Raw genomic sequence first — 21,405 nt, 5'->3', positions numbered from 1 at the left:
TACTAACGTCCTACCACTGTCCTACAACTGCCCTACCACCATCCTACCACCCTACTCTTCCCCTGTGTCTGTCCTCTCTACTTTTGTCCCTTGTCCCCTGTCTGCTGTTGTCCCCTTTCCCTTTGTCCTTGTGACTGGCGATGGCTGGCTACACTACACCACTGTCTCTGTCAGTGAGGCAGGCTGGGAGATTTACTGGCAGCATCCTGAGAACAGGAATGTGGCCCAATTGCAGTTTGGTTCTCTTACCCCCCCACCCCCTAAAACGGATACCCTTCTAACCATATGCTCCATAGTGACATACATGGAGAGGCCCTGACAGGAGGGCTATTTTTAGGCTGGGTATTATTACCACTGTAGATTCCAATGAAGAACAGGAAAGGTTTGGACAGGTTTCAGTATCAGGACCTGTCATTGTACAATACAATGCAACCGACATCATGTAGGTAAGTTGCTACTTCACGTTCCTGTTTATACTGTAAAAGGGACTGTGAATGTTCTTTACAAACCAGCAAGGTGACTTTCTCCTGACACAATAATATCTTAGTCACAGCAACTCTTGAGAGAATTGCAAGAATGACAAAGGAGAATAGATCATTGGTGCAGTCTTTGGTGTGTGTGTGTGTGTGTGTGTGTGTGTGTGTGTGTGTGTGTGTGTGTGTGTGTGCCTGTGTGTGTGTGTGTGTGCCTGTGTTAAAAGCCCCCAGAATAGAGGCACTGTAAGAGGCACCATTCAGACACTAAAGCAGTGAAGTACCATAGCAGCATAGACCTCAGACACGTTTAAATCTTATGGCAGCTGCTTTGTAAGGCACTTCTAAAGAAAATGTAGGGTTTAAAGTAGCTCGGCTAGCGGTGCAGATGCAATCTGGGACCAGTTTACTAATGGACTAAAATGTACTTTCAATGGAGATTATTCATTGAGCATACTTTTCAGTCCAGGAGTAGGCTTTATCTGGGTCTGGCAAACCAGCCATCTGTGTGCTATAATGTTTTGTTACACACATGAGTAGACTTAATCCAGCCCTATCTATGTCTACTGTAAATTATTGTAACTGATGTGTGTGGAGAGGGGCCAGTGTGTGTTTTACCCTCCATGATGGAGATGTGTACAGCTCTCCGTCTTTGTCGGGGGACACTGGTCAGCCTTGGGCCGTGGGTGATGGAAGGACAGCTCCTACTGGGTACCAGACCAGCCCTGTGGAAACGTGTTACATGTTGGGGTTACAGGCATATGCTCTTAGAAAAAAGGGCTACAAAAGGGTTCTTCTGCTGTCCCCATAGGAGAACCCTTATTGATTCCAGGTAGAACCATTTTTGGTTAAAGGTAGAACCCTCTGTGGAAAGGGTTCTACATGAAACCGAAAAGGGTTCTATCTGGAAACAAATAGTTATTCAAAGAGTTCTCCTATGGGGACAGCTGAAGAACCCTTTAAGGTTCTAGATAGGATGATATATAGTGGAGGTAATTCAGCTGACAGTTTTATCCAAAGGGACTCACAGTCCAGTAACATATAGTGTATATTCAGTATGTGGGCCATGTGGGAATTACACCATCTAGAATTGTAAGCAACATGCTCAAATTAAGTGCCATGGGTAGCCCAAATCTGATATTGTTTTCAATAATTGGTCTTTTGCCCGTTCAGATCAGATCTGAAAAAAGATCTAATGTGATTGGTCAAAAGACCAATGAGTGGAAAAAAGATCAGAATTGGGCTACCTGTCTAAACACAGCCATGGTGTAACTCAGACATCAAACTAACTGCCATTGTGTAACTCAGACATCAAAAGCACCAAGGCTCACCTGTGAATCTCTGGAGGTTCCCGTTTTATTTTGGCACTTTGCTCCATCACTTCCTTAGCAACCCTGCCACTGAGAGCCAACACAGAGGCAAAACATAACACTCAACCGTGCATTATCACCAAAAACTGAACTGAAGGATCCTCAAAACGTTACTTATAGCCAGTACATGTATTTACCTGTATCTGAATCTACTTCCTTTGAAGAACAGATTACTGCTGGACACCGTTCTGACCTGGCTAGACTTGTCCAACCTGTGATTGAACAGAGACAAAGAGATTTAGCAATGTAATAACATTGTAATAATAGCACATACACTACCGGTCAAAAGTTTTAGAACACCTATTCATTCAAGGGTTTACTTTATTTTTTTACTATTTTCTACATTATAGCGATGACATCAAAACTATGAAATAACACATATGGAATCATGTAGTAACCAAAAAAGTGTTAAACAAATCTATATTTTATATTTGAGATTCTTCAAAGTAGCCACTCTTTGCCTTGATGGCAGCTTTGCACACTCTTGGCATTCTCTGAACCAGCTTCACCTGGAATGCTTTTCCAACAGTCTTGAAGGAGTTCCCACATATGATGGGCACTTGCTGGCTGCTTTTCCTTCACTCTACGGTCCGACTCATCCCAAACTATCTCAATTTGTTTGAGGTTGGGGGATTGTGAAGGCCAGGTCACCCGATGCAGCACTTCATCACTCTCCTTTGTAAAATAGCCCTTACACAGCCTGGAGGTGTGTTGGGTCATTGTCCTGTTGAAAAACAAATTATAGTCCCACTAAGCACAAACCAGATGGGATGGCGTGTCGCTGCAGAATGCTGTGGTAGCCATGCTGGTTAAGTGTGCCTTGAATTCTAAATAAATCACTGACAGTGTCCCCAGCAAAGCACCCGCACACAATAACGCAATAACCCTCCTCCATGCTTTACGGTGGCAAATACACATGCGGAGATCATCCGTTCACCCACAGACACGGCAGTTGGAACCAAAAATATCCAATTTGGACTCCAAAAGACACATTTCCACCGCGCTAATGTCCATTGCTCGTGTTTCTTTGCCCAAGCAAGTCTCTTCTAATTATTGGATTCTTTGCAGCAATTTGACCATGAAGGCCTGATTCACACAGTCTCCTCTGAACAGTTGATGTTGAGATGTGTCTGTTACTTGAACTCTGTGAAGCATTTATTTGGGCTGCAATTTCTGAGGCTGGTAACTCTAATGAACTTATCCTCTGCAGCAGAGGTAACTCAGGGTCTTCCATTCCTGTGTCAGTCCTCATGAGAGCCAGTTTCATCATAGCGCTTGATGGTTTTTGCGACTGCACTTGAAGAAACGTTCAAAGTTCTTGAAATGTTCCGTATTGACTGACATTCATGTCTTAAAGTAATGATGGACTGTTGTTTCTCTTTGCTTATTTGAGCTGTTCTTGCCATAATATGGACTTGGTCTTTTACCAAATAGGGCTATCTTCTGTATACCCCCCTACCTTGTCACAACACAACTGATTGGCTCAAACACATTAAGAAGGAAAGATATTCTACAAATGAACTTTTATGAAGGCACACCTGTTAATTGAAATGCATTCCAGGCGACTACCTCATGAAGCTGGTTGAGAGAATGCCAAGAGTGTGCAAAGCTGTCATTTTGAAGAATCTCAAATATAAAATATATTTTGATTTGTTGAAAACTTTTTTGGTTACTACATGATGTGTTATTTCATAGTTTTGGTGTTTTCACTATTATTCTACAGTGTAGAAAATAGGTTAAAAAAAGAAAAAAACATTGAATGAGTAGGAGTTCTAACACTTTTGACCGGTAGTGTACATTGTATCATATATTGATTGATTGATGGATTAAATTACTGATAGTCAGTGTAACTCACTTGTAGAAAGCCTGATTCTCAACTCCACACTTCCACAGGTGTTTACAGGCCTCAGGTGTAGGTGCAAAATATGTCAAGATGATCTTCTTGTCCTGCAGTGAGTATACACATGTAGGTATGCGTATGCACATCTGAGTATGACAGAGTATGCACATCTTGTATTTCATATCTTCTGACTTGGCTGCCAAAACCATAGAAATAGAATGAATAAAACGGGTTTGGAAGCTCTTACCCTGGCATTTGACTGGTAAACTCATGGGTACACTTGCAATGGCTTCCTGGTATTGTGATGCAATAATTTACAATGGTATTTTGGAATGTTCTATAAACTGAGGCTGGATTGCCATGGTAATACAGAATGTTCATTCAAATTATGCTAACTGATGTGGCTCATGCAATGGAATACATTTTTTGTAATGCCACTTGTGTTGACTCAAATCACAGCACAGATTGAAGGGTACACTTCCTGCTTTTACTTTCTGGCATGGGTACACACAAAATGGCTGCCAGTCCACCAATTAAGCAATCATTGACTTGAATGGAGACACCACTTCTATTCATTCTATTTCTATGAACGAGACAACAATGAGTACACATTTATCTATCAACAATGGACCCACATCTTATTTCCAGTTAAGTCATTAACTTCTCTATTACGGCTAAATTACACCTTCTCCCCAAAGGCCATTTCCAATGCATAAAACAGGTTTATCTACATGAATTTCACTGTGTAATTCCAGAGCAGAAAGGAAACCATTTTAATAATGCATGTCATGGAACCCACCTCTTTCTGATTTGCATATATATGGAATGTCTTTGCCTCAAACTTCAGCTTTGTCACCTCGTCCCTACCCACCAAGACAAGACAAGACCAGTCAAAACCGAACAGAACAGTGAGAAGTGTTGAAATATTCATTGTGACCAACTGGCAGATTAGAACAGCTCTGTTTTCTCGTCAGGGGGAGGGACAAATAGGTTTAGGTCTGAGACTGTGGGATTCTGGACTGCCAGGTTAAATAGAACAATTGCAAACGACAGGCAAGCCAAATGTCGCACATTTTATGCAACAACTACACACTTACATCTCTTACATTTTATGCAACTATTTCTGTCTGTAAAAGTTATGACTATGCTAACCATATTATTACTCACCACTTGAGGAAATGGACTCTCCTGTTCCCCTGCAGGACAGTGAAGCCAAACGGAGTGAAGGCCAGGAAGGCAGGGTTCCCTGACACATCCTGACACAGACACAACACAAGTACGGTGTATGTTGTTGTACAGATGTCGGATCTTAACTTGATCACTCTTTTGTCGCAGAGAATTTTCCTGCTACATCAGGAAATTCAAATGAGCCTTGTGAGTCCCTGAAAAATAGCAGTTGAGTCAATGGGATCAGGGCATGCTATAAAAATTATTTTCTCACTCGCTCAAACGCTAGGTCTAGGTCCTATTACTGCAACATTCAAATGTACCAAAATGTATTTGAAATGCAACCATACACATCAACAACCACCATTTTATATAGCTTAACAACACAATATAGATATTGGTCTCCACTAGGCTACGACATACAGTACAAGGGTCAACTATATCCTAAGCTTATGAATGAACTGTCAAAATTTAGTTCAATCGCAGGCTGTGTCCATTTATTATAATCCACACAAGACACGCTGTAGCCGGCACGTAGCCTACATAAGGTACCCTGTAGGTAAGGTACTGTGTTGTATACAAACACCGCTTCCAGCTGTCCCCTGGCGGAGATTTGAAATATTTATTCATTATTCAAATCCTCCTGCTGCAGGATTATTTTCCTCCTGCGACAAAAGGTGTCAAATTAAGATCCAACATCTGTATGTAATGTACAACTGGCCTCACAAACAGAATATCAAAAAACCATATTGTATTAAATGAGGTTCAGGCTGTACTGGAATCAATAGAGAGCTAAAATGACTCTGCCAGTGCAGAGCTATAATGGACCCTTCTCTTATCAAGGTGTTTGTACCTTGCAGGGGTGAGGGTCCACACCATACGTCTCCAGCTCCTGGGCCTTCTGCAGGAAGTTCAGCTCGGACTCTTCTGGAGTCTGTCCTCTGGGAGATGAGGACACAACAGACAGATTACTGTGGGTTGTGTGATGATGGATGGAAAAGCTTCCAGCGGTAAGCTAATGATTTGTAAAGTGAATTTCCTTTCATTCATTTCAGTGAGTGAAAGATGAGAGAGACCAACACTAGAGGGCAGCAGAGGTAAGATCCCATAGGTGATCTACAGTAGTAGAGTCTGTATATATGGATACTGCATATACTGTGAAGGGGGAAGGGAGAGAGAGAGAGAGAGCCTCTTGAGGGTGATGTGATGTTCAGCTGACTGGCAGAGTTGTCCCAGGTTGCCACAAACTAATGACACAGCAGTACAGTACTGAGAAATACACGCGCACGCGCGCACACACACACACACACGCACACTCTTAATGTCACTGCGGTCCCTTCATCCACTATCCATAAGCAGGAAGAGTTGGACAAATAGCAGCTAGGAAAATATTGTATATTCAGCATATGATGTGGATATGAAATTGCATATCTACGGCTAAGCTAGGGTCATGCATAATGTATCTCATCAACATATCTATTTTCATCATGGCTGTAACATTCTATCTAGGAGAGATAGGATGATCTTGTATCAAGTTAGGTCCACAATCATCATGCTGATGATGACACTATATTCAATTACAAGCGCTATGTCAAATATCATAATCACCTGAGAGAGAGAGAGAGAGAGAGAGAGAGAGAGAGAGAGAGAGAGAGAGAGAGAGAGAGAGAGAGAGAGAGAGAGAGAGAGAGAGAGAGAGAGAGAGAGAGAGAGAGAGAGAGAGAGAGAGAGAGAGAGAGAGAGAGAGAGAGAGAGAGAGAGAGAGAGAGAGAGAGAGAGAGAGAGAAGGAGGCTAGTGGGATGGATGATGTTCAGAATCAGGTGTGCATGGAGACTACAGACAGAGACTGAGTGAACTATGTGTCAAATAAAATCACAATGAGGTGTTTGACAGGTGTCACCTTACATTAGTTCTGTCTTGTGGATGTCAGAGATGCGTCTCTCCAGCTTCTCTGAGTGTTTAGGGAAGAACTGGAACTTAGAGCTGTAGCCCTCAGGATGCTTTCCAGGATCATAGTCACCAACCTCAGCTGGGGGAGGATGGAGAACACAGGAGACAACAGAAACAACTTTACCTGTGATGTCTGCAACACACACAAATACATTACTGGGAAGACCTATGTAACCCATATGACATAAAGCATAGTGACCTGGCTGTTATAAACCACATCTATTGTAGTCATGGTACATGCCGTCAGAGCTTCTCTTCTATATCTATGCTATAGGTTAACCTGGCTGTTATAAACCACATCTATTGTTGTCATGGTACATGCCGTCAGAGCTTATCTTCTATATCTCTGCTATAGGTTAACCTGGCTGTTATAAACCACATCTATTGTTGTCATGGTACATGCCGTCAGAGCTTATCTTCTATATCTCTGCTATAGGTTAACCTGGCTGTTATAAACCACATCTATTGTTGTCATGGTACATGCCGTCAGAGCTTATCTTCTATATCTCTGCTATAGGTTAACCTGGCTGTTATACACCACATCTATTGTTGTCATGGTACATGCCGTCAGAGCTTATCTTCTATATCTCTGCTATAGGTTAACCTGGCTGTTATACACCACATCTATTGTTGTCATGGTACATGCCGTCAGAGCTTATCTTCTATATCTCTGCTATAGGTTAACCTGGCTGTTATAAACCACATGTATTGTTGTCATGGTACATGCCGTCAGAGCTTATCTTCTATATCTCTGCTATAGGTTAACCAGGCTGTTCTACTGCTGTTCTTTCATGCAGCCCTGAGATTCTTCCAGGCCCAGACAATCAGACAATGGCGGCCTTGTCTCTGTGTGGCAGGGGAGCGGGAGAGCTAAGCCTTAAATCAGCTGCCTGAATGCCAATGAGGATGCTGCCACAGTGCTGGAGGCTACAGCCTGAGCTCTAGACCTATACCTCCACCACACTACCTCAACTCACACACTCACATCACAATGAAAACAGTAGGTGACAGTGGGATTTTTCCATGGAGTCTTATAACAAACACCTTTATAAAACCCTTTTAGGCCTCACTCCCCCCTATCTGAAATATCTACTGCAGCCCTCATCCTCCACATACAACACCCGTTCTGCCAGTCACATTCTGTTAAAGGTCCCCAAAGCACACACATCCCTGGGTCGCTCTTCTTTTCAGTTCACTGCAGCTAGCGACTGGAACGAGTTGCAACAAACACTCAAACTGGGCAGTTTTATCTCAATCTCTTCATTCACAGACTCAATCATGGACACTCTTACTGACAGTTGTGGCTGCTTTGTGTGATGTATTGTTGTCTCTAACTTCTTGACCTTTGTGCCGTTGACCGTGCCCAATAATGTTTGTACTGTGCTGCTTCCATGTTGTGTTGTTACCATGTTGTTATGTTGTGTTGCTACCATGCTGTGTTGTCATATGAGTTGCTGCCTTGCTATGTTGTTGTCTTACGTTTCTCTTTATGCAGTGTTGTGATGTGTGTTTTGTCCTATATTTATATTGTATTTAAACATTTAAAAAATATCCCAGGCCCCCGTCCCCGCAAGAGGCCTTTTGCCTTTTGGTAGGCCGTCAATGTAAATAAGTTTTGTTCTTAACTGACTTGCATAGTTAAATAAAGGTAAAATAAAAAAATAGGCAAGAAATACATGGGACTGCTGTGGTCCATTTACCTTGTAGTATGTAGGCAGCCAACATGGCAGCATCCGACGTCTTACACAGGAGACGACCATGGTACAGATCTCTCTTGATCTGTAGGAAGACTAGATATCTGCAAAGGAACATCAGAAACAATGTGTTTTTTGGTCCACTCCAAACAAGCAAAGAGATGTACTGAACCTAAATTATTTGTTTCTCATTTCTTTCATTTCATTTGTAGCTCCATTTAAAGGGATGAGTGGGTCATACAGACGGCCCAAGAGAGCCCTGATCTTAAATTCCCAGACGATGTTCTTCACTTAACTCTTTGTTCGTTTGTTGGTTGTTTGGAAAGGGTTTGTAGAGGAGAGTGTTTGAGATAGACAGTGTTTGGTAAAGGAAGGCCTGAGGCGAATAATGGCATGTCTCTCTGAGTCTGTCTCTGCTCCTTCCTGCCTCTAGCCTACAGGGCCCAGGAGACCATTCCATACCCAGCTAAAGCACAGCCACTTCCATCGCCCAACACAGAGGGGACTTCACCTTATCTGGCCCTTCACCTTATCTGGCCCTTCACCTTATCTGGCCCTTCACCTTATCTGGCCCTTCACCTTATCTGGCCCTTCACCTTATCTGGCCCTTCACCTTATCTGGCCCTTCACCTTATCTGGCCCTTCACCTTATCTGGCCCTTCACCTTATCTGGCCCTTCACCTTATCTGGCCCTTCACCTTATCTGGCCCTTCACCTTATTTGGCCCTTCTCTTAATTGGAACCTTTTACCTCTCAGGTTGAGGAGATAGTGAAGAATTATCTCACTTTCACTGCTTCTAGAAAGCAGGATGATGAAATAACTTTGCCACTTCAAACAAACAGTCCCCTGGTTGCTACTGGGTCGTTCTACACAGGATGACAAAACAACTTCACGCGGAGAAGGCTTCCTCTCCAATTCAATGTCCAATAGGTTAGAATCCTGCTGGAAAGTAACCGGCACAATAGATAAAACTGTGGACAGGCAACTCCATGTGTCCAGGTGTGTTAAGACATGAGAGGAAAAGAGCCATTGTCAGGGATGTTTTGGTGCAGGAATATCAGCATTCAGCAGGTTTACCAGGTTAGCAGCATAAGCAATATAGTGTCTCTATGCAACACAGGCCCTTTGCCCCACTAGGAGAAGAAAGGAATAAGTAATGCAATAGAGGTTTAATTCTGTGACCCAAGCTTGTTTGCGTGATGAGTAGCCTAACCTTGCCTGAGACCTGAACACGTAAAGTCAGATAAGTCACAACTCTATACTCTGCCTTCACATCTTCTCCTCCCTGCAGAGTGCTGCTGACTTCGCCTGGTGCAACATACTATACCCTCTAGCTTATAAATATATGGAAAATCAGTCTGTGTCCCAAATGGCACCGTATCCCCTAACTAGTGGACTACTTTTGACCAGGGCTCTGACCAAAAGTAGTGCACTTTATAGAGAATAGGGGGCCATTTTGGATTCACGCCAGGCTTTTAGTTCCCATCTCCCCATCATTAATAAATAACCCTGTCTAGTCTCATTCAGAACTTGTTCTGTTAACCTCATCCTTACCTCCTACACTGCAGTAACATCCTCCTATTCAAACAGAAGAGGAGGATGACTTATGATCTGAATGGATCTGAGTGGATATGTGATGATTATCTTTCACCCTGGATCTGTCCTTTATGATTTCACATATCATCTGTGATTTATTTATGATTTGAGTTATAATTAACTCCTTGTGATCTACTGGTTTAATTGTAGTCTTCTGTGACAGACTGTTACTTGGCCAGCACACAAGAGATGTGGTTTTGGGTTTACAGATCAGTTTAGCTGTGATCCATGGAGAGTCCTCCTTCAGTCCTCTGGTTGAGAATGTGATTGTTATACAGGCTCTTGCAATTTATGTGAAAGTTTCATGTGAGATCAAGTTGCCTCAGACTGCAGACCAAGAAAACGCACATTTCAGAATATCTTACCCAGCGTTAATTTCACACACCAGTGGCTTATCTTCTCTAAGAGCAGATTTGATTTGATTTGAGCAGTAACGCAATAAATACCTTTATTAATCATACAGCAACATGTCATAAGTGTGTGTGTGTGTGTGTGTGTGTGTGTGTCTATGTGAGTGAGTGTGTGTGTGTCTAGTCTTTACAGAAGGTGCTGCTGGCAGCGTCACCAGATGGTGGAGGATTGGGAAGTGGTTCTCTCCCTTCCTAGCTCTGACTGGGGTTATGAGACAATGGGAAGCAGTGGAAAGTGAAAGGGGCTAGATTGTATGATGACACCTGTCGTGACGTTGTATTAGTTAATGTGACGACTGTTGTTCATCGAATAATTAAAGTTTCTAATTGCGTGATTAACTGAATCAAGCAATGATTAACTCATTAACCTAGGGCACCATGGGAAAACTAGTTTCTATTTCCCAAATTAACTCAAAGAATATCAGAATATGGATTTTACAACAGCCGCTAATTAACCAGTTACCTCTACAATCTGGTTCTGAACGTCGTATAGCCCGTGAATCTGCACGGACCCGGGTCTCACCAATGAGTTCCTACCACACCAATCTTAGTTGAGTATTTATTTACTAAAAAGCTAAAATGATGATAAAAGTTACACATAGACAAAACACATCATAGGCCATTGATTAGAACTTAGTATAACGGCCCAACACACTATGGCATGTGTTACCCAGAATGGGGATTTCAATAGAGAGAGAAAAAAGAAAGTACACAAGAGAAATATACAGTGGGTGAATTTGTCAGCTTTGCTATTCTAACCCTAACCTTGCCCCAAAATGCCGCTCTTATGGGTCAGAATATAATGATGTAATTACGTGGGGATGATCTCAGAGGATTCTCTGCGTAGGCCTTCAGCTGTTCGATGACGCACTACTCCGGCACACCTCTCTGAGGGTCCTCCCGATGTCAGTGTCCTTTTTGGCTTAGGAGTCTGTTCCCTCACCCTTTGCTCTGGAATGGGTCTTCTGAGGACATACAGCTCTGTAGCTCAGAGCTCACAGCATAGAAATGAAATCCTTTAGATACCACGATTCGGTGGGAGATGGAGGCTAGGTGGTTCGATTTGAAGTCACCCGCTTAGACATAGCTACTCATCCGTAGCTTGGGTAGAAAAGGATTTCCTGTCCTCAAACTTGCGTTGCGTTCTGGGTTCGTTGACCTTTTAGACCTTTCTGCAGCTGGGGTCACGTAGTCTTGACGTAAATTCTATACTCACAGGTTTTATACCCTTGGGTCAGAAGTGGGCGTAACGGCCTTTAGGGCAATTCTCTGGGCGTACCAAGTTAATGATTTGATTCAAATCCAATTTTAGACAACTAACTTAACATTTCATCTTCCCCAAAACATTCTCTTTGATTTGGATATTTTCCATGCAACGTACAATGTATAAACATCAAACATATACTAGGAAAACTCTTCACATTACAATGTTTTCGTAATAACTTCATCTATTAACCTTTAATAACAAAACAAAAATGACATACATTTTCATATTCCATCTATCGTCATGACCACCATTGTGGCTGACGGAAACCATTTTTCCAAAGTCCCTTTATCTCATGTTTAATGTTCTGAGGCTGGTTCTCCATAGTAACAGGACAAAGGAATTTGTCTGTGGCCTGAGATTTACCAGGGGCGTGAGGGGTCATAAAACCCCCCACATCTTCAGATCCCTAGATCTCTCCTCCTCTGTTGGGGTTGAGAGATAATCTGTAGGGTTGTGGTCTCCTGTAACCTGACCGGGTCAGGACAGTCATGACACACCCTATTCCCTATATAGTGCACTACGTTTGACCAGGCTCTGGTCTTAGTGCACTACATAGGGAATAGGATGCCATTTGGACACAGACTAATTAGGTGAGGTGTGAGGAAGGCAGTTGTTCTGCCTTCCTCTTCCCTCCTCCTCCCTCCTCCCTCCTTCCTCCTCCCTCTTTCCTCCTCTACACCGTAGTTTGACTGTCAGAGATAGAGTACCACATTGTGCAGGCAGGGTGACCTGACAATGCAGCTTAAAGAAAGAGTTATCTGGTCTAATTCCTCCTACAAACGGATTCACTGTAGGGTTTTGATACCCCTAAAATCAGCTTGTGCTCACTCCTTCATGCCTGTAGTCTACCACTGATATTCTAGATGTGTGTAAAATTCAGCATCAACATGAGAAGTTTCAATCAGATGAAAGAGAGTGATTGCCCACAGTTGGAAGAATCTAACGTAATTTGGACCATTTGGACCAAACCAATTATTTAAATCTATTGCACCCACTGTAGGCAAAATCCACACTCTCTTTTCCTACCATCTATCCCTCCCTCCCTCCCTCCCTCCCTCCCTCCGAGTTGGGTTGACAGCAGTGCATGGCTGGCACCCTAGTCTCCTCTATTATAAGCCCACTCCATTCTGCCTGTCAGACTGTCTCTAGTCTCTTACCTTGTGATTTCCTCTTTCAGGGCAGCCGGGTCAGGAGGGTAAAACTTGACACGTAAACACATGGTGAATGGAGGCTGGGCTGGGGGGAGAGGTCACGTGTTAGAACAGAGGCTTTTTCTAGTAGTTACTGTGACCTAACTAGTAGTAACTGCCAACGATTTAATCACCCAATCAAATTTGGAACTGAATATCATCATGCATAATTCAATAGTTATACATGGTCATGCATTCATGTACTTACATTTCATTTGTTTGGCAATACATTTTGTAAACCCCAACCAGTGCTGAAAGACATAAACAAAAACAAATCAGTCAAAAACTGTGTTTTCTAGGCGCTAAATACCTGACTGCTATCCCTCTGCCTCTACTCTAGACATTAGTGACAGACTACGTGGTCTGATTGCTCTGTAGTTGTGCATTCTGACTTGTTGTCTAGAGCTGGAGGGCATTCTAGAACAGAACTCCACTGAGCATCCTAACGCTGTGTTCTCTCTACCTCACTGATGTTTATTCTCTCTCTCTCTCTCTCTCTCTCTCTCTCTCTCTCTCTCTCTCTCTCTCTCTCTCTCTCTCTCTCTCTCTCTCTCTCTCTCTCTCTCTCTCTCTCTCTCTCTCTCTCTCTCTCTCTCTCTCTCTCTCTCTCTCTCTCTCTCTCTCTCTCTCTCTCTCTCTCTCTCTCTCTCTCTCTCTCTCTCTCTCTCTCTCTCTCTCTCTCTCTCTCTCTCTCTCTCTCTCTCTCTCTCTCTCCTTCACATCCCCCCTCTCTCTCTTACCCAGTGACTCTTATAGAGATGAAAGCAAGGAAAGTGCTTTAGAGGAAGGACACTCAGAGAAACGCTTGTTGTCTGTCAGCTCATAACCATTCGGAGGAGAACAAAATATCTCTGGTGAGTTGAACAGATGTTGTCTCAATTAATCTGTATGAATAAAGGTTGAATGAAAAATGGAATACATTAAATGAGTGGGGAGGGTAAGACACTACACCGGTGATATCTCCCAGACTTCACCTGTCTCTCCCCTGGCCTCGAGGTTCTGCTCTGGAGAGGAGGGCTTGGTTGAGTGCTTCACTGATAGACTGTGACAGAGTTGTGTCTGTCAAAGCCTCATATACCCTCACTACAGTCCTTCTATCAAATCCTGAAACACTGCTCTAACTACCTGCCAATCTGAAAGGTGTATAGAAGAGACTGACAGTGAATACAGACTGGGTTAAGTACTCTGACTCTGACTGAGGAAGGCAGCAGTGGTGTGTATTCATGGACGCAAAGAGAAGCCAGGCTTCCCCAAAATATTGATAAATATATATATATATATTTTTAAATTGACTATTCTTCTCCCTGTGTTTCATAAATTTCCTTCAATTTGCAAGGCTGAATGTATCTCACCGGAGAAAGCATCCGAGTGAGCGAAACAGCCCAGAATGGTCCTGTATTTGGCTCCATCCATCTTCCCAACAATTTTAACCATCTTCCCTGTCCCTGCTGAAGAAAAGCAGGCCCAAACCATGATGCTGCCACCACCATGTTTGACAGTGGGGATGGTGTGTTCAGCTGTGTTGCTTTTACGCCAAACATAATGTTTTGCATTGTTGCCAAAAAGTTCAATTTTGGTTTCATCTGACCAGAGCACCTTCTTCCACATGTTTGGTGTGTCTCCCAGGTGGCTTGTGGCAAACTTTAAACAACACTTTTTATGGATATCTTTAAGAAATGTCTTTCTTCTTGCCACTCTTCCATAAAGGCCAGATTTGTGCAATACACGACTGATTGTTGTCCTATGGACAGAGTCTCCCACCTCAGCTGTAGATCTCTGCAGTTCATCCAGAGTGATCATGGGCCTCTTGGCTGCATCTCTAATCAGTCTTCTCCTTGTATGAGCTGAAAGTTTAGAGGGACGGCCAGGTCTTGGTAGATTTGCAGTGGTCTGATACTCCTTCCATTTCAATATTATTGCTTGCACAGTGCTCCTTGGGATGTTTAAAGCTTGGGAAATATTTTTGTATCCAAATCCGGCTTTAAACTTCTTCACAACAGTATCTCGGACCTGCCTGGTGTGTTCCTTGTTCTTCATGATGCTCTCTGCGCTTTTAACGGACCTCTGAGACTATCACAGTGCAGGTGCATTTATACGGAGACTTGATTACACACAGGTGGATTGTATTTATCATCATTAGTCATTTAGGTCAACATTGGATCATTCAGAGATCCTCACTGAACTTCTGGAGAGAGTTTGCTGCACTGAAAGTAAAGGGGCTGAATAATTTTGCACGCCCAATTTTTCAGTTTTTGATTTGTTAAAAAAGTTTGAAATATCCAATAAATGTCGTTCCACTTCATGATTGTGTCCCACTTGTTGATTCTTCACAAAAAAATACAGTTTTATATCTTTATGTTTGAAGCCTGAAATGTGGCAAAAGGTCGCAAAGTTCAAGGGGGCCGAATACTTTCGCAAGGCACTGTATAAAATACACTGTTCAAAAAAATAAAGGGAACACTTAAACAACACAATGTAACTCCAAGTCAATCACACTTCTGTGAAATCAAACTGTCCACTTAGGAAGCAACACTGATTGACAATAAATTTCACATGCTGTTGTGCAATTGGAATAGACAACAGGTGGAAATGATAGGCAATTAGCAAGACACCCCCAAAAAAGGAGTGGTTCTGCAGGTGGGGACCACAGACCACTTCTCAGTTCCTATGCTTCCTGGCTGATGTTTTGGTCACTTTTGAATGCTGGCGGTGCTTTCACTCTAGTGGTAGCATGAGATGGAGTCTACAACCCACACAAGTAGCTCAGGTAGTGCAGCTCATCCAGGATGGCACATCAATGCGAGCTGTGGCAAGAAGGTTTGCTGTGTCTGTCAGCGTAGTGTCCAGAGCATGGAGGCACTACCAGGAGACAGGCCAGTACATCCGGAGACGTGGAGGAGGCCGTAGGAGGGCAACAACCCAGCAGCAGGACCGCTACCTCCGCCTTTGTGCAAGGAGGAGCAGGAGAAGCACTGCCAGAGCCCTGCAAAATGACCTCCAGCAGGCCACGCATGTGCATGTGTCTGCTCAAACGGTCACAAACAGACTCCATGAGGGTTTTATGAGGGCCCGACGTCAACAGGTGGGGGTTGTTCTTACAGCCCAACACCGTGCAGGACGTTTGGCATTTGCCAGAGAACACCAAGATTGGCAAATTCGCCACTGGCGCCCTGTGCTCTTCACAGATGAAAGCAGGTTCACACTGAGCACATGTGACAGACGTGACAGAGTCTGGAGACGCCATGGAGAACGTTCTGCTGCCTGCAACATCCTCCAGCATGACCGGTTTGGCGGTGGGTCAGTCATGATGTGGGATGCCATTTCTTTGGGGGCCGCACAGCCCTCCATGTGCTCGCCAGAGGTAGCCTGACTGCCATTAGGTACCGAGATGAGATCCTCAGACCACTTGTGAGACCATATGCTGGTGCGGTTGGCCCTGGGTTCCACCTAATGCAAGACAATGCTAGACCTCATGTGGCTGGAGTGTCAGCAGTTCCTGCAAGAGGAAGGCATTGATGCTATGGACTGACCCGCCCGTTCCCCAGACCTGAATCCAATTGAGCACATCTGGGACATCATGTCTCGCTCGGATGCTTTAGTCCAGGTCTGGGAGGAGATCCCTCAGGAGACCATCCGCCACCTCATCAGGAGCATGCCCAGGCGTTGTAGGGAGGTCATACAGGCACGTGGAGGCCACACACACTACTGAGCCTCATTTTGACTTGTTTTAAGGACATTCCATCAAAGTTGGATCAGCCTGTAGTGTGGTTTTCCACTTTCATTTGGAGTGTAACTCCAAATCCAGACCTCCATGGGTTGATACATTTGATTTCCATTGATAATTTTTGTGTTATTTTGTTGTCAGCACATTCAACTATGTAAAGAAAAAAGTATTTAATAAGAATATTTCATTCATTCAGATCTAGGATGTGTTATTGTAGTGTTCCCTTTATTTTTTTTGAGCAGTGTATATATATTTCACATTATTGCATCAGCTCCTCAACAACGTGATATGGACACTCGTGTTTAGAATAGATAATAATGTTTAGACTGATATAATTACATGTTAACTTGTAACTAATTATTCTGTCAAGGTAGAATGATGCTTTATTACACATAAAGTACACCTGACAAAAGCATTTCCCACAGATCAGGGTGAGGAAATAAGTTTCCAAGTAAGGTCCAGTTCAATACTCACTGTAAGAAACACCCAGCAGCTCCAATCAGAGTTCCTGTCCAATCTGTCTGTCTGACAGCAGATGGCTGTCTTCTTCTGGTTAGTTTATGGGCAGAAATATGTGCTACCACTTTCTCCATCAGTCTGTAAATCCCCCTCCCTCCCATCAAATGTTTTTTCCTCACAACAACAACAACAACAACAACAACAACACTCGCATCTCTGAATGGCACAGAACCATTGTTCCTATGGGAATAGGATCTGTGTGTGTGAGCGCGCGTGGGTGTCACGTGTGGGTGTGCGTGTGTGTATCAGGCTGTGCAGACAAGAGAGTTAACACACAGTAATAACCTCAGGCTGTGACGCAGTAGAGTACAGGGTTGGGCTCTGCTGCAGGCACACATGAAAGGAGGAGATAGAAGAGAGGGATAAACTGTAGAAATGGCCTGCTCAGTGGTATGTGTGTGATGTCATGGGAAAGAGAGTGAGAGAAAGAAAGAAAGAAAGAAAGAGAAAAAGAGAGTGGAGAGGGAGGAAGGGAGAGAGAGTGTGAAAGTGGCAGCAAGGGAGAGGTAGTTAAGAGAGAAACAGTCAGAAAGAGAGAGAGAGATAGACAGACATAAACAGAGAGAGAGGGAGTTACCCCTCCTCCCTGTCGGTTGACACCACCCACCCTCTGTTTGTCTGGGTCCACATATCTGATGCCAAAGTAGTCCTTCTCCAGCAGGTTAAGGTGGTGACAGATGAGATCAAACAGGTACTGTCCCTTTGCATCGCGCTGTAACACATAAGAAAACACTACATGAATAACTGAGGAGAGACAAATACTGTCACCAATATAGGGGTGACAGAGGTGACAACCAGGTAGAGGAGAAACCAGGTAATGCATCTCGCTGTACAACCGTGAAAAACAACACTAGTTAGTAGTGTAGGGGTGACAGTGGTTGGTAGCCAGGCAACGCCACAGACAGTGACTGACAAAGAGCTAAGGAGGAGAGGGGTGAAGACATGAACAGACACCATGTACAAAGATTTTGGGCTCAAAAGAAACTAGATTCCAATAACACCAGAACATGGTTAATATTTCACCAACCCTGGGGACATATCTGAGGAGAATCAAATATTAATATGCAGAAACAGCCATCTGTGATGTCTCGCTGAAACCTCTACTGCAGAGGAAAAGACATGATGGAGAGAAGCAGTACGGAGAGGTAGACAAGGTGGAAAATGGAGTGGAAGTGGAGCAATGTACACCTGGTGCAGACAGTGATGAGAAGGAAATGTAGAGAGTGAGAAATTCAATTGGTCCTTCAGTGTAGAGCTGTGAGTGGGAAATGGAATACGCCCTGCTGTGCAGTACAGTAAATGAGATATGGAATGGAACCTGTAGTGCAGTGCATGACAAATGGAATGGTCCCACTTCTGTAGACTTTTCAAAGAGCGAGAAATGGAATATGCTCTGCTGCTTGCTGCCTGCTCAGGCATAGGTGGTCACTGGGTGACTGGGCTCAGCCCAGCCTGTCTGTTGATGTAATCAGTATCCACCTCAGCCCAGCCTGTCTGTTGATGTAACCAGTATCCACCTCAGCCCAGCCTGTCTGTTGATGTAATCAGTATCCACCTCAGCCCCAGCCTGTCTGTTGATGTAATCAGTATCCACCTCAGCCCCAGCCTGTCTGTTGAATTAATCAGTATCCACCTCAGCCCCAGCCTGTCTGTTGATGTAATCAGTATCCACCTCAGCCCCAGCCTGTCTGTTGGTGTAATCAGTATCCACCTCAGCCCCAGCCTGTCTGTTGATGTAATCAGTATCCACCTCAGCCCAGCCTGTCTGTTGGTGTAATCAGTATCCACCTCAGCCCCAGCCTGTCTGTTGAATTAATCAGTATCCACCTCAGCCCCAGCCTGTCTGTTGATGTAATCAGTATCCACCTCAGCCCCAGCCTGTCTGTTGATGTAATCAGTATCCACCTCAGCCTAGCCTGTCTGTTGGTGTAATCAGTATCCACCTCAGCCGCAGCCTGTCTGATGATGTAATCAGTATCCACCTCAGCCCAGCCTGTCTGTTGGTGTAATCAGTATCCACCTCAGCCGCAGCCTGTCTGATGATGTAATCAGTATCCACCTCAGCCCAGCCTGTCTGTTGGTGTAATCAGTATCCACCTCAGCCGCAGCCTGTCTGATGATGTAATCAGTATCCACCTCAGCCCAGCCTGTCTGTTGGTGTAATCAGTATCCACCTCAGCTGCAGCCTGTCTGATGATGTAATCAGTATCCATCTCAGCCCAGCCTGTCTGATGATGTAATGAGAATCCAACTCAGCCCCAGCCTGTCTGTTGACAGAATGACCCAGGCCCAGTAATATGAATGACCCAGACCCAGTAATATGAATGACCCAGACCCAGTAATATGAATGACCCAGACCCAGTAATATGAATGACCCAGGCCCATTAACATGAATGGCCCAGGCCCAGTAATATGAATGACCCAGACCCAGTAATATGAATGACCCAGACACAGTAATATGAATGACCCAGACCCAGTAATATGAATGACCCAGGCCCATTAACATGAATGGCCCAGGCCCAGTGATATGAATTACCCAGGCCCAGTAATATGAATTACCCAGACCCAGGTCTAGTAATATGAATGACCCAGGCCCATTAACATGAATGGCCCAGGCCCAGTAATATGACTTACCCAGGCCCAGTAATATGAATGACCCAGGTCCAGTAATATGAATGACCCAGACCCAGTAATATGAATGACCCAGGCCAAGTAATATGAATGGCCCAGGTACAGTAACATGAATGACCCAGGTCCAGTAATATGAATGACCCAGGTCCAGTAATATGAATTACCCAGACCCAGGTCTAGTAACATGAATGACCCAGGTCCAGTAATATGAATGACCCAGGTCCAGTAATATGAATTACCCAGACCCAGGTCTAGTAATATGAATGACCCAGGCCCATTAACATGAATGGCCTAGGCCCAGTAATATGAATTACCCAGGCCCAGTAGTATGAATGACCAAGGTCCAGTAATATGAATGACCCAGGCCCATTAACATGAATTTCCCAGGCCCAGTAATTTGAATTGCCCAGGTCCAGTAATATGAATGACCCAGGTCCAGTAATATGAATGACCCAGGCCCAGTAATATGAATTACCCAGGCCCAGTAATATGAATTGCCAAGGTCCAGTAATATGAATGACCCAGGCCCAGTAATATGAATTACCCAGACCCAGTAATATGAATGACCCAGGCCAAGTAATATGAATGGCCCAGGTACAGTAATATGAATGACCCAGACCCAGTAATATGAATGACCCAGGCCAAGGAATATGAATGGCCCAGGTACAGTAATAGGAATGACCCAGGTCCAGTAATATGAATGACCCAGGTCGAGTAATATGAATGGCCAAGGTACAGTAATATGAATGGCCCAGGCAAAGTAATATGAATGACCCAGGTCCAGTAATATGAATGACCCAGGTCCAGTAATATGAATCACCCAGGTCCAGTAATATGAATGACCCAGGTCCAGGAATATGAATGGCCCAGGCCCAGTAATATGAATGGCCCAGGCCCAGTAATATGAATGGCCCAGGCCAAGTAATATGAATGGCCCAGGTACAGTAATATGAATAGCCCAGGCCCAGTAATATGGTTGACCCAGGCCCCGTAATATGAATGGCCCAGTAATATGAATGGCCCAGTAATATGAATGGCCCAGTTTACCACCATAAAACACATCAGCAGGGCTGAGGCTGGCATCTGGCAAAGCCCTAGGTGACTGTATGGCTCAGTGTTAGCGCTGAGGGTGCATCCCAAATGACGCCATATTCACTATATAGTGCACTACTTTTGCCAGAACCATATAGGGAATAGTGTGCTATTTGGTACACAGACAGAATGTTCTGAATGTTAACGCTGGCTAGCACCACAGAAGCCTGACCTTTTCCAGTCTCTCTATGGGATCGCACATCCACTGGCTACTGTCTCTGTCCAGTATGTCACCATCACAGCAGCTATACAACACACACTGAGGACTATCCTCCACGACACGAAGCGCTGACTCGCACTCCCTTAAAATGCAATCATCCTGCCGGTCTGAGAGTGGCAGGCAGACACAAACACCGCTCCACAGAAGCACATACAGAGACACTGCACCAACATATACACGCATATAGTACCTGCTTCCTATACTAAGCATTTCGCTACACTCACATTAACATCTGCTAACCATGTGTATGTGACAAATAA

The 21,405-nt window shown here is 44.1% G+C and overlaps 1 protein-coding gene across 1 annotated transcript in view; it reads right to left on the bottom strand.

Annotated features, from left to right (window-relative positions):
- LOC110506769 (FERM domain-containing protein 5) overlaps positions 1 to 21,405 on the bottom strand; it is a 117,977-nt gene that overhangs the window by 7,597 nt on the left and 88,975 nt on the right. The window contains exons 2-13 of the mRNA XM_090222659.1: positions 17,810 to 17,914; positions 13,168 to 13,210; positions 12,927 to 13,005; positions 8,502 to 8,599; positions 6,757 to 6,880; positions 5,704 to 5,791; positions 4,851 to 4,939; positions 4,483 to 4,546; positions 3,699 to 3,790; positions 1,981 to 2,055; positions 1,805 to 1,873; positions 1,092 to 1,198 (exon numbers count right to left, since the gene is read on the bottom strand). Of these exons, the coding sequence (XP_090078785.1) occupies positions 1,092 to 1,198; positions 1,805 to 1,873; positions 1,981 to 2,055; positions 3,699 to 3,790; positions 4,483 to 4,546; positions 4,851 to 4,939; positions 5,704 to 5,791; positions 6,757 to 6,880; positions 8,502 to 8,599; positions 12,927 to 13,005; positions 13,168 to 13,210; positions 17,810 to 17,914 (1,033 nt within the window). The remainder of the gene's footprint in view (positions 1 to 1,091; positions 1,199 to 1,804; positions 1,874 to 1,980; positions 2,056 to 3,698; positions 3,791 to 4,482; positions 4,547 to 4,850; positions 4,940 to 5,703; positions 5,792 to 6,756; positions 6,881 to 8,501; positions 8,600 to 12,926; positions 13,006 to 13,167; positions 13,211 to 17,809; positions 17,915 to 21,405) is intronic.

The sequence above is a fragment of the Oncorhynchus mykiss genome, chromosome 26 (assembly GCF_057628025.1).
Source record: "Oncorhynchus mykiss isolate SJ-2025 chromosome 26, ASM5762802v1, whole genome shotgun sequence".
Classification (NCBI taxonomy): Eukaryota; Metazoa; Chordata; class Actinopteri; order Salmoniformes; family Salmonidae; genus Oncorhynchus; species Oncorhynchus mykiss.
This window is presented reverse-complemented; position numbering and strand designations above follow the sequence as displayed.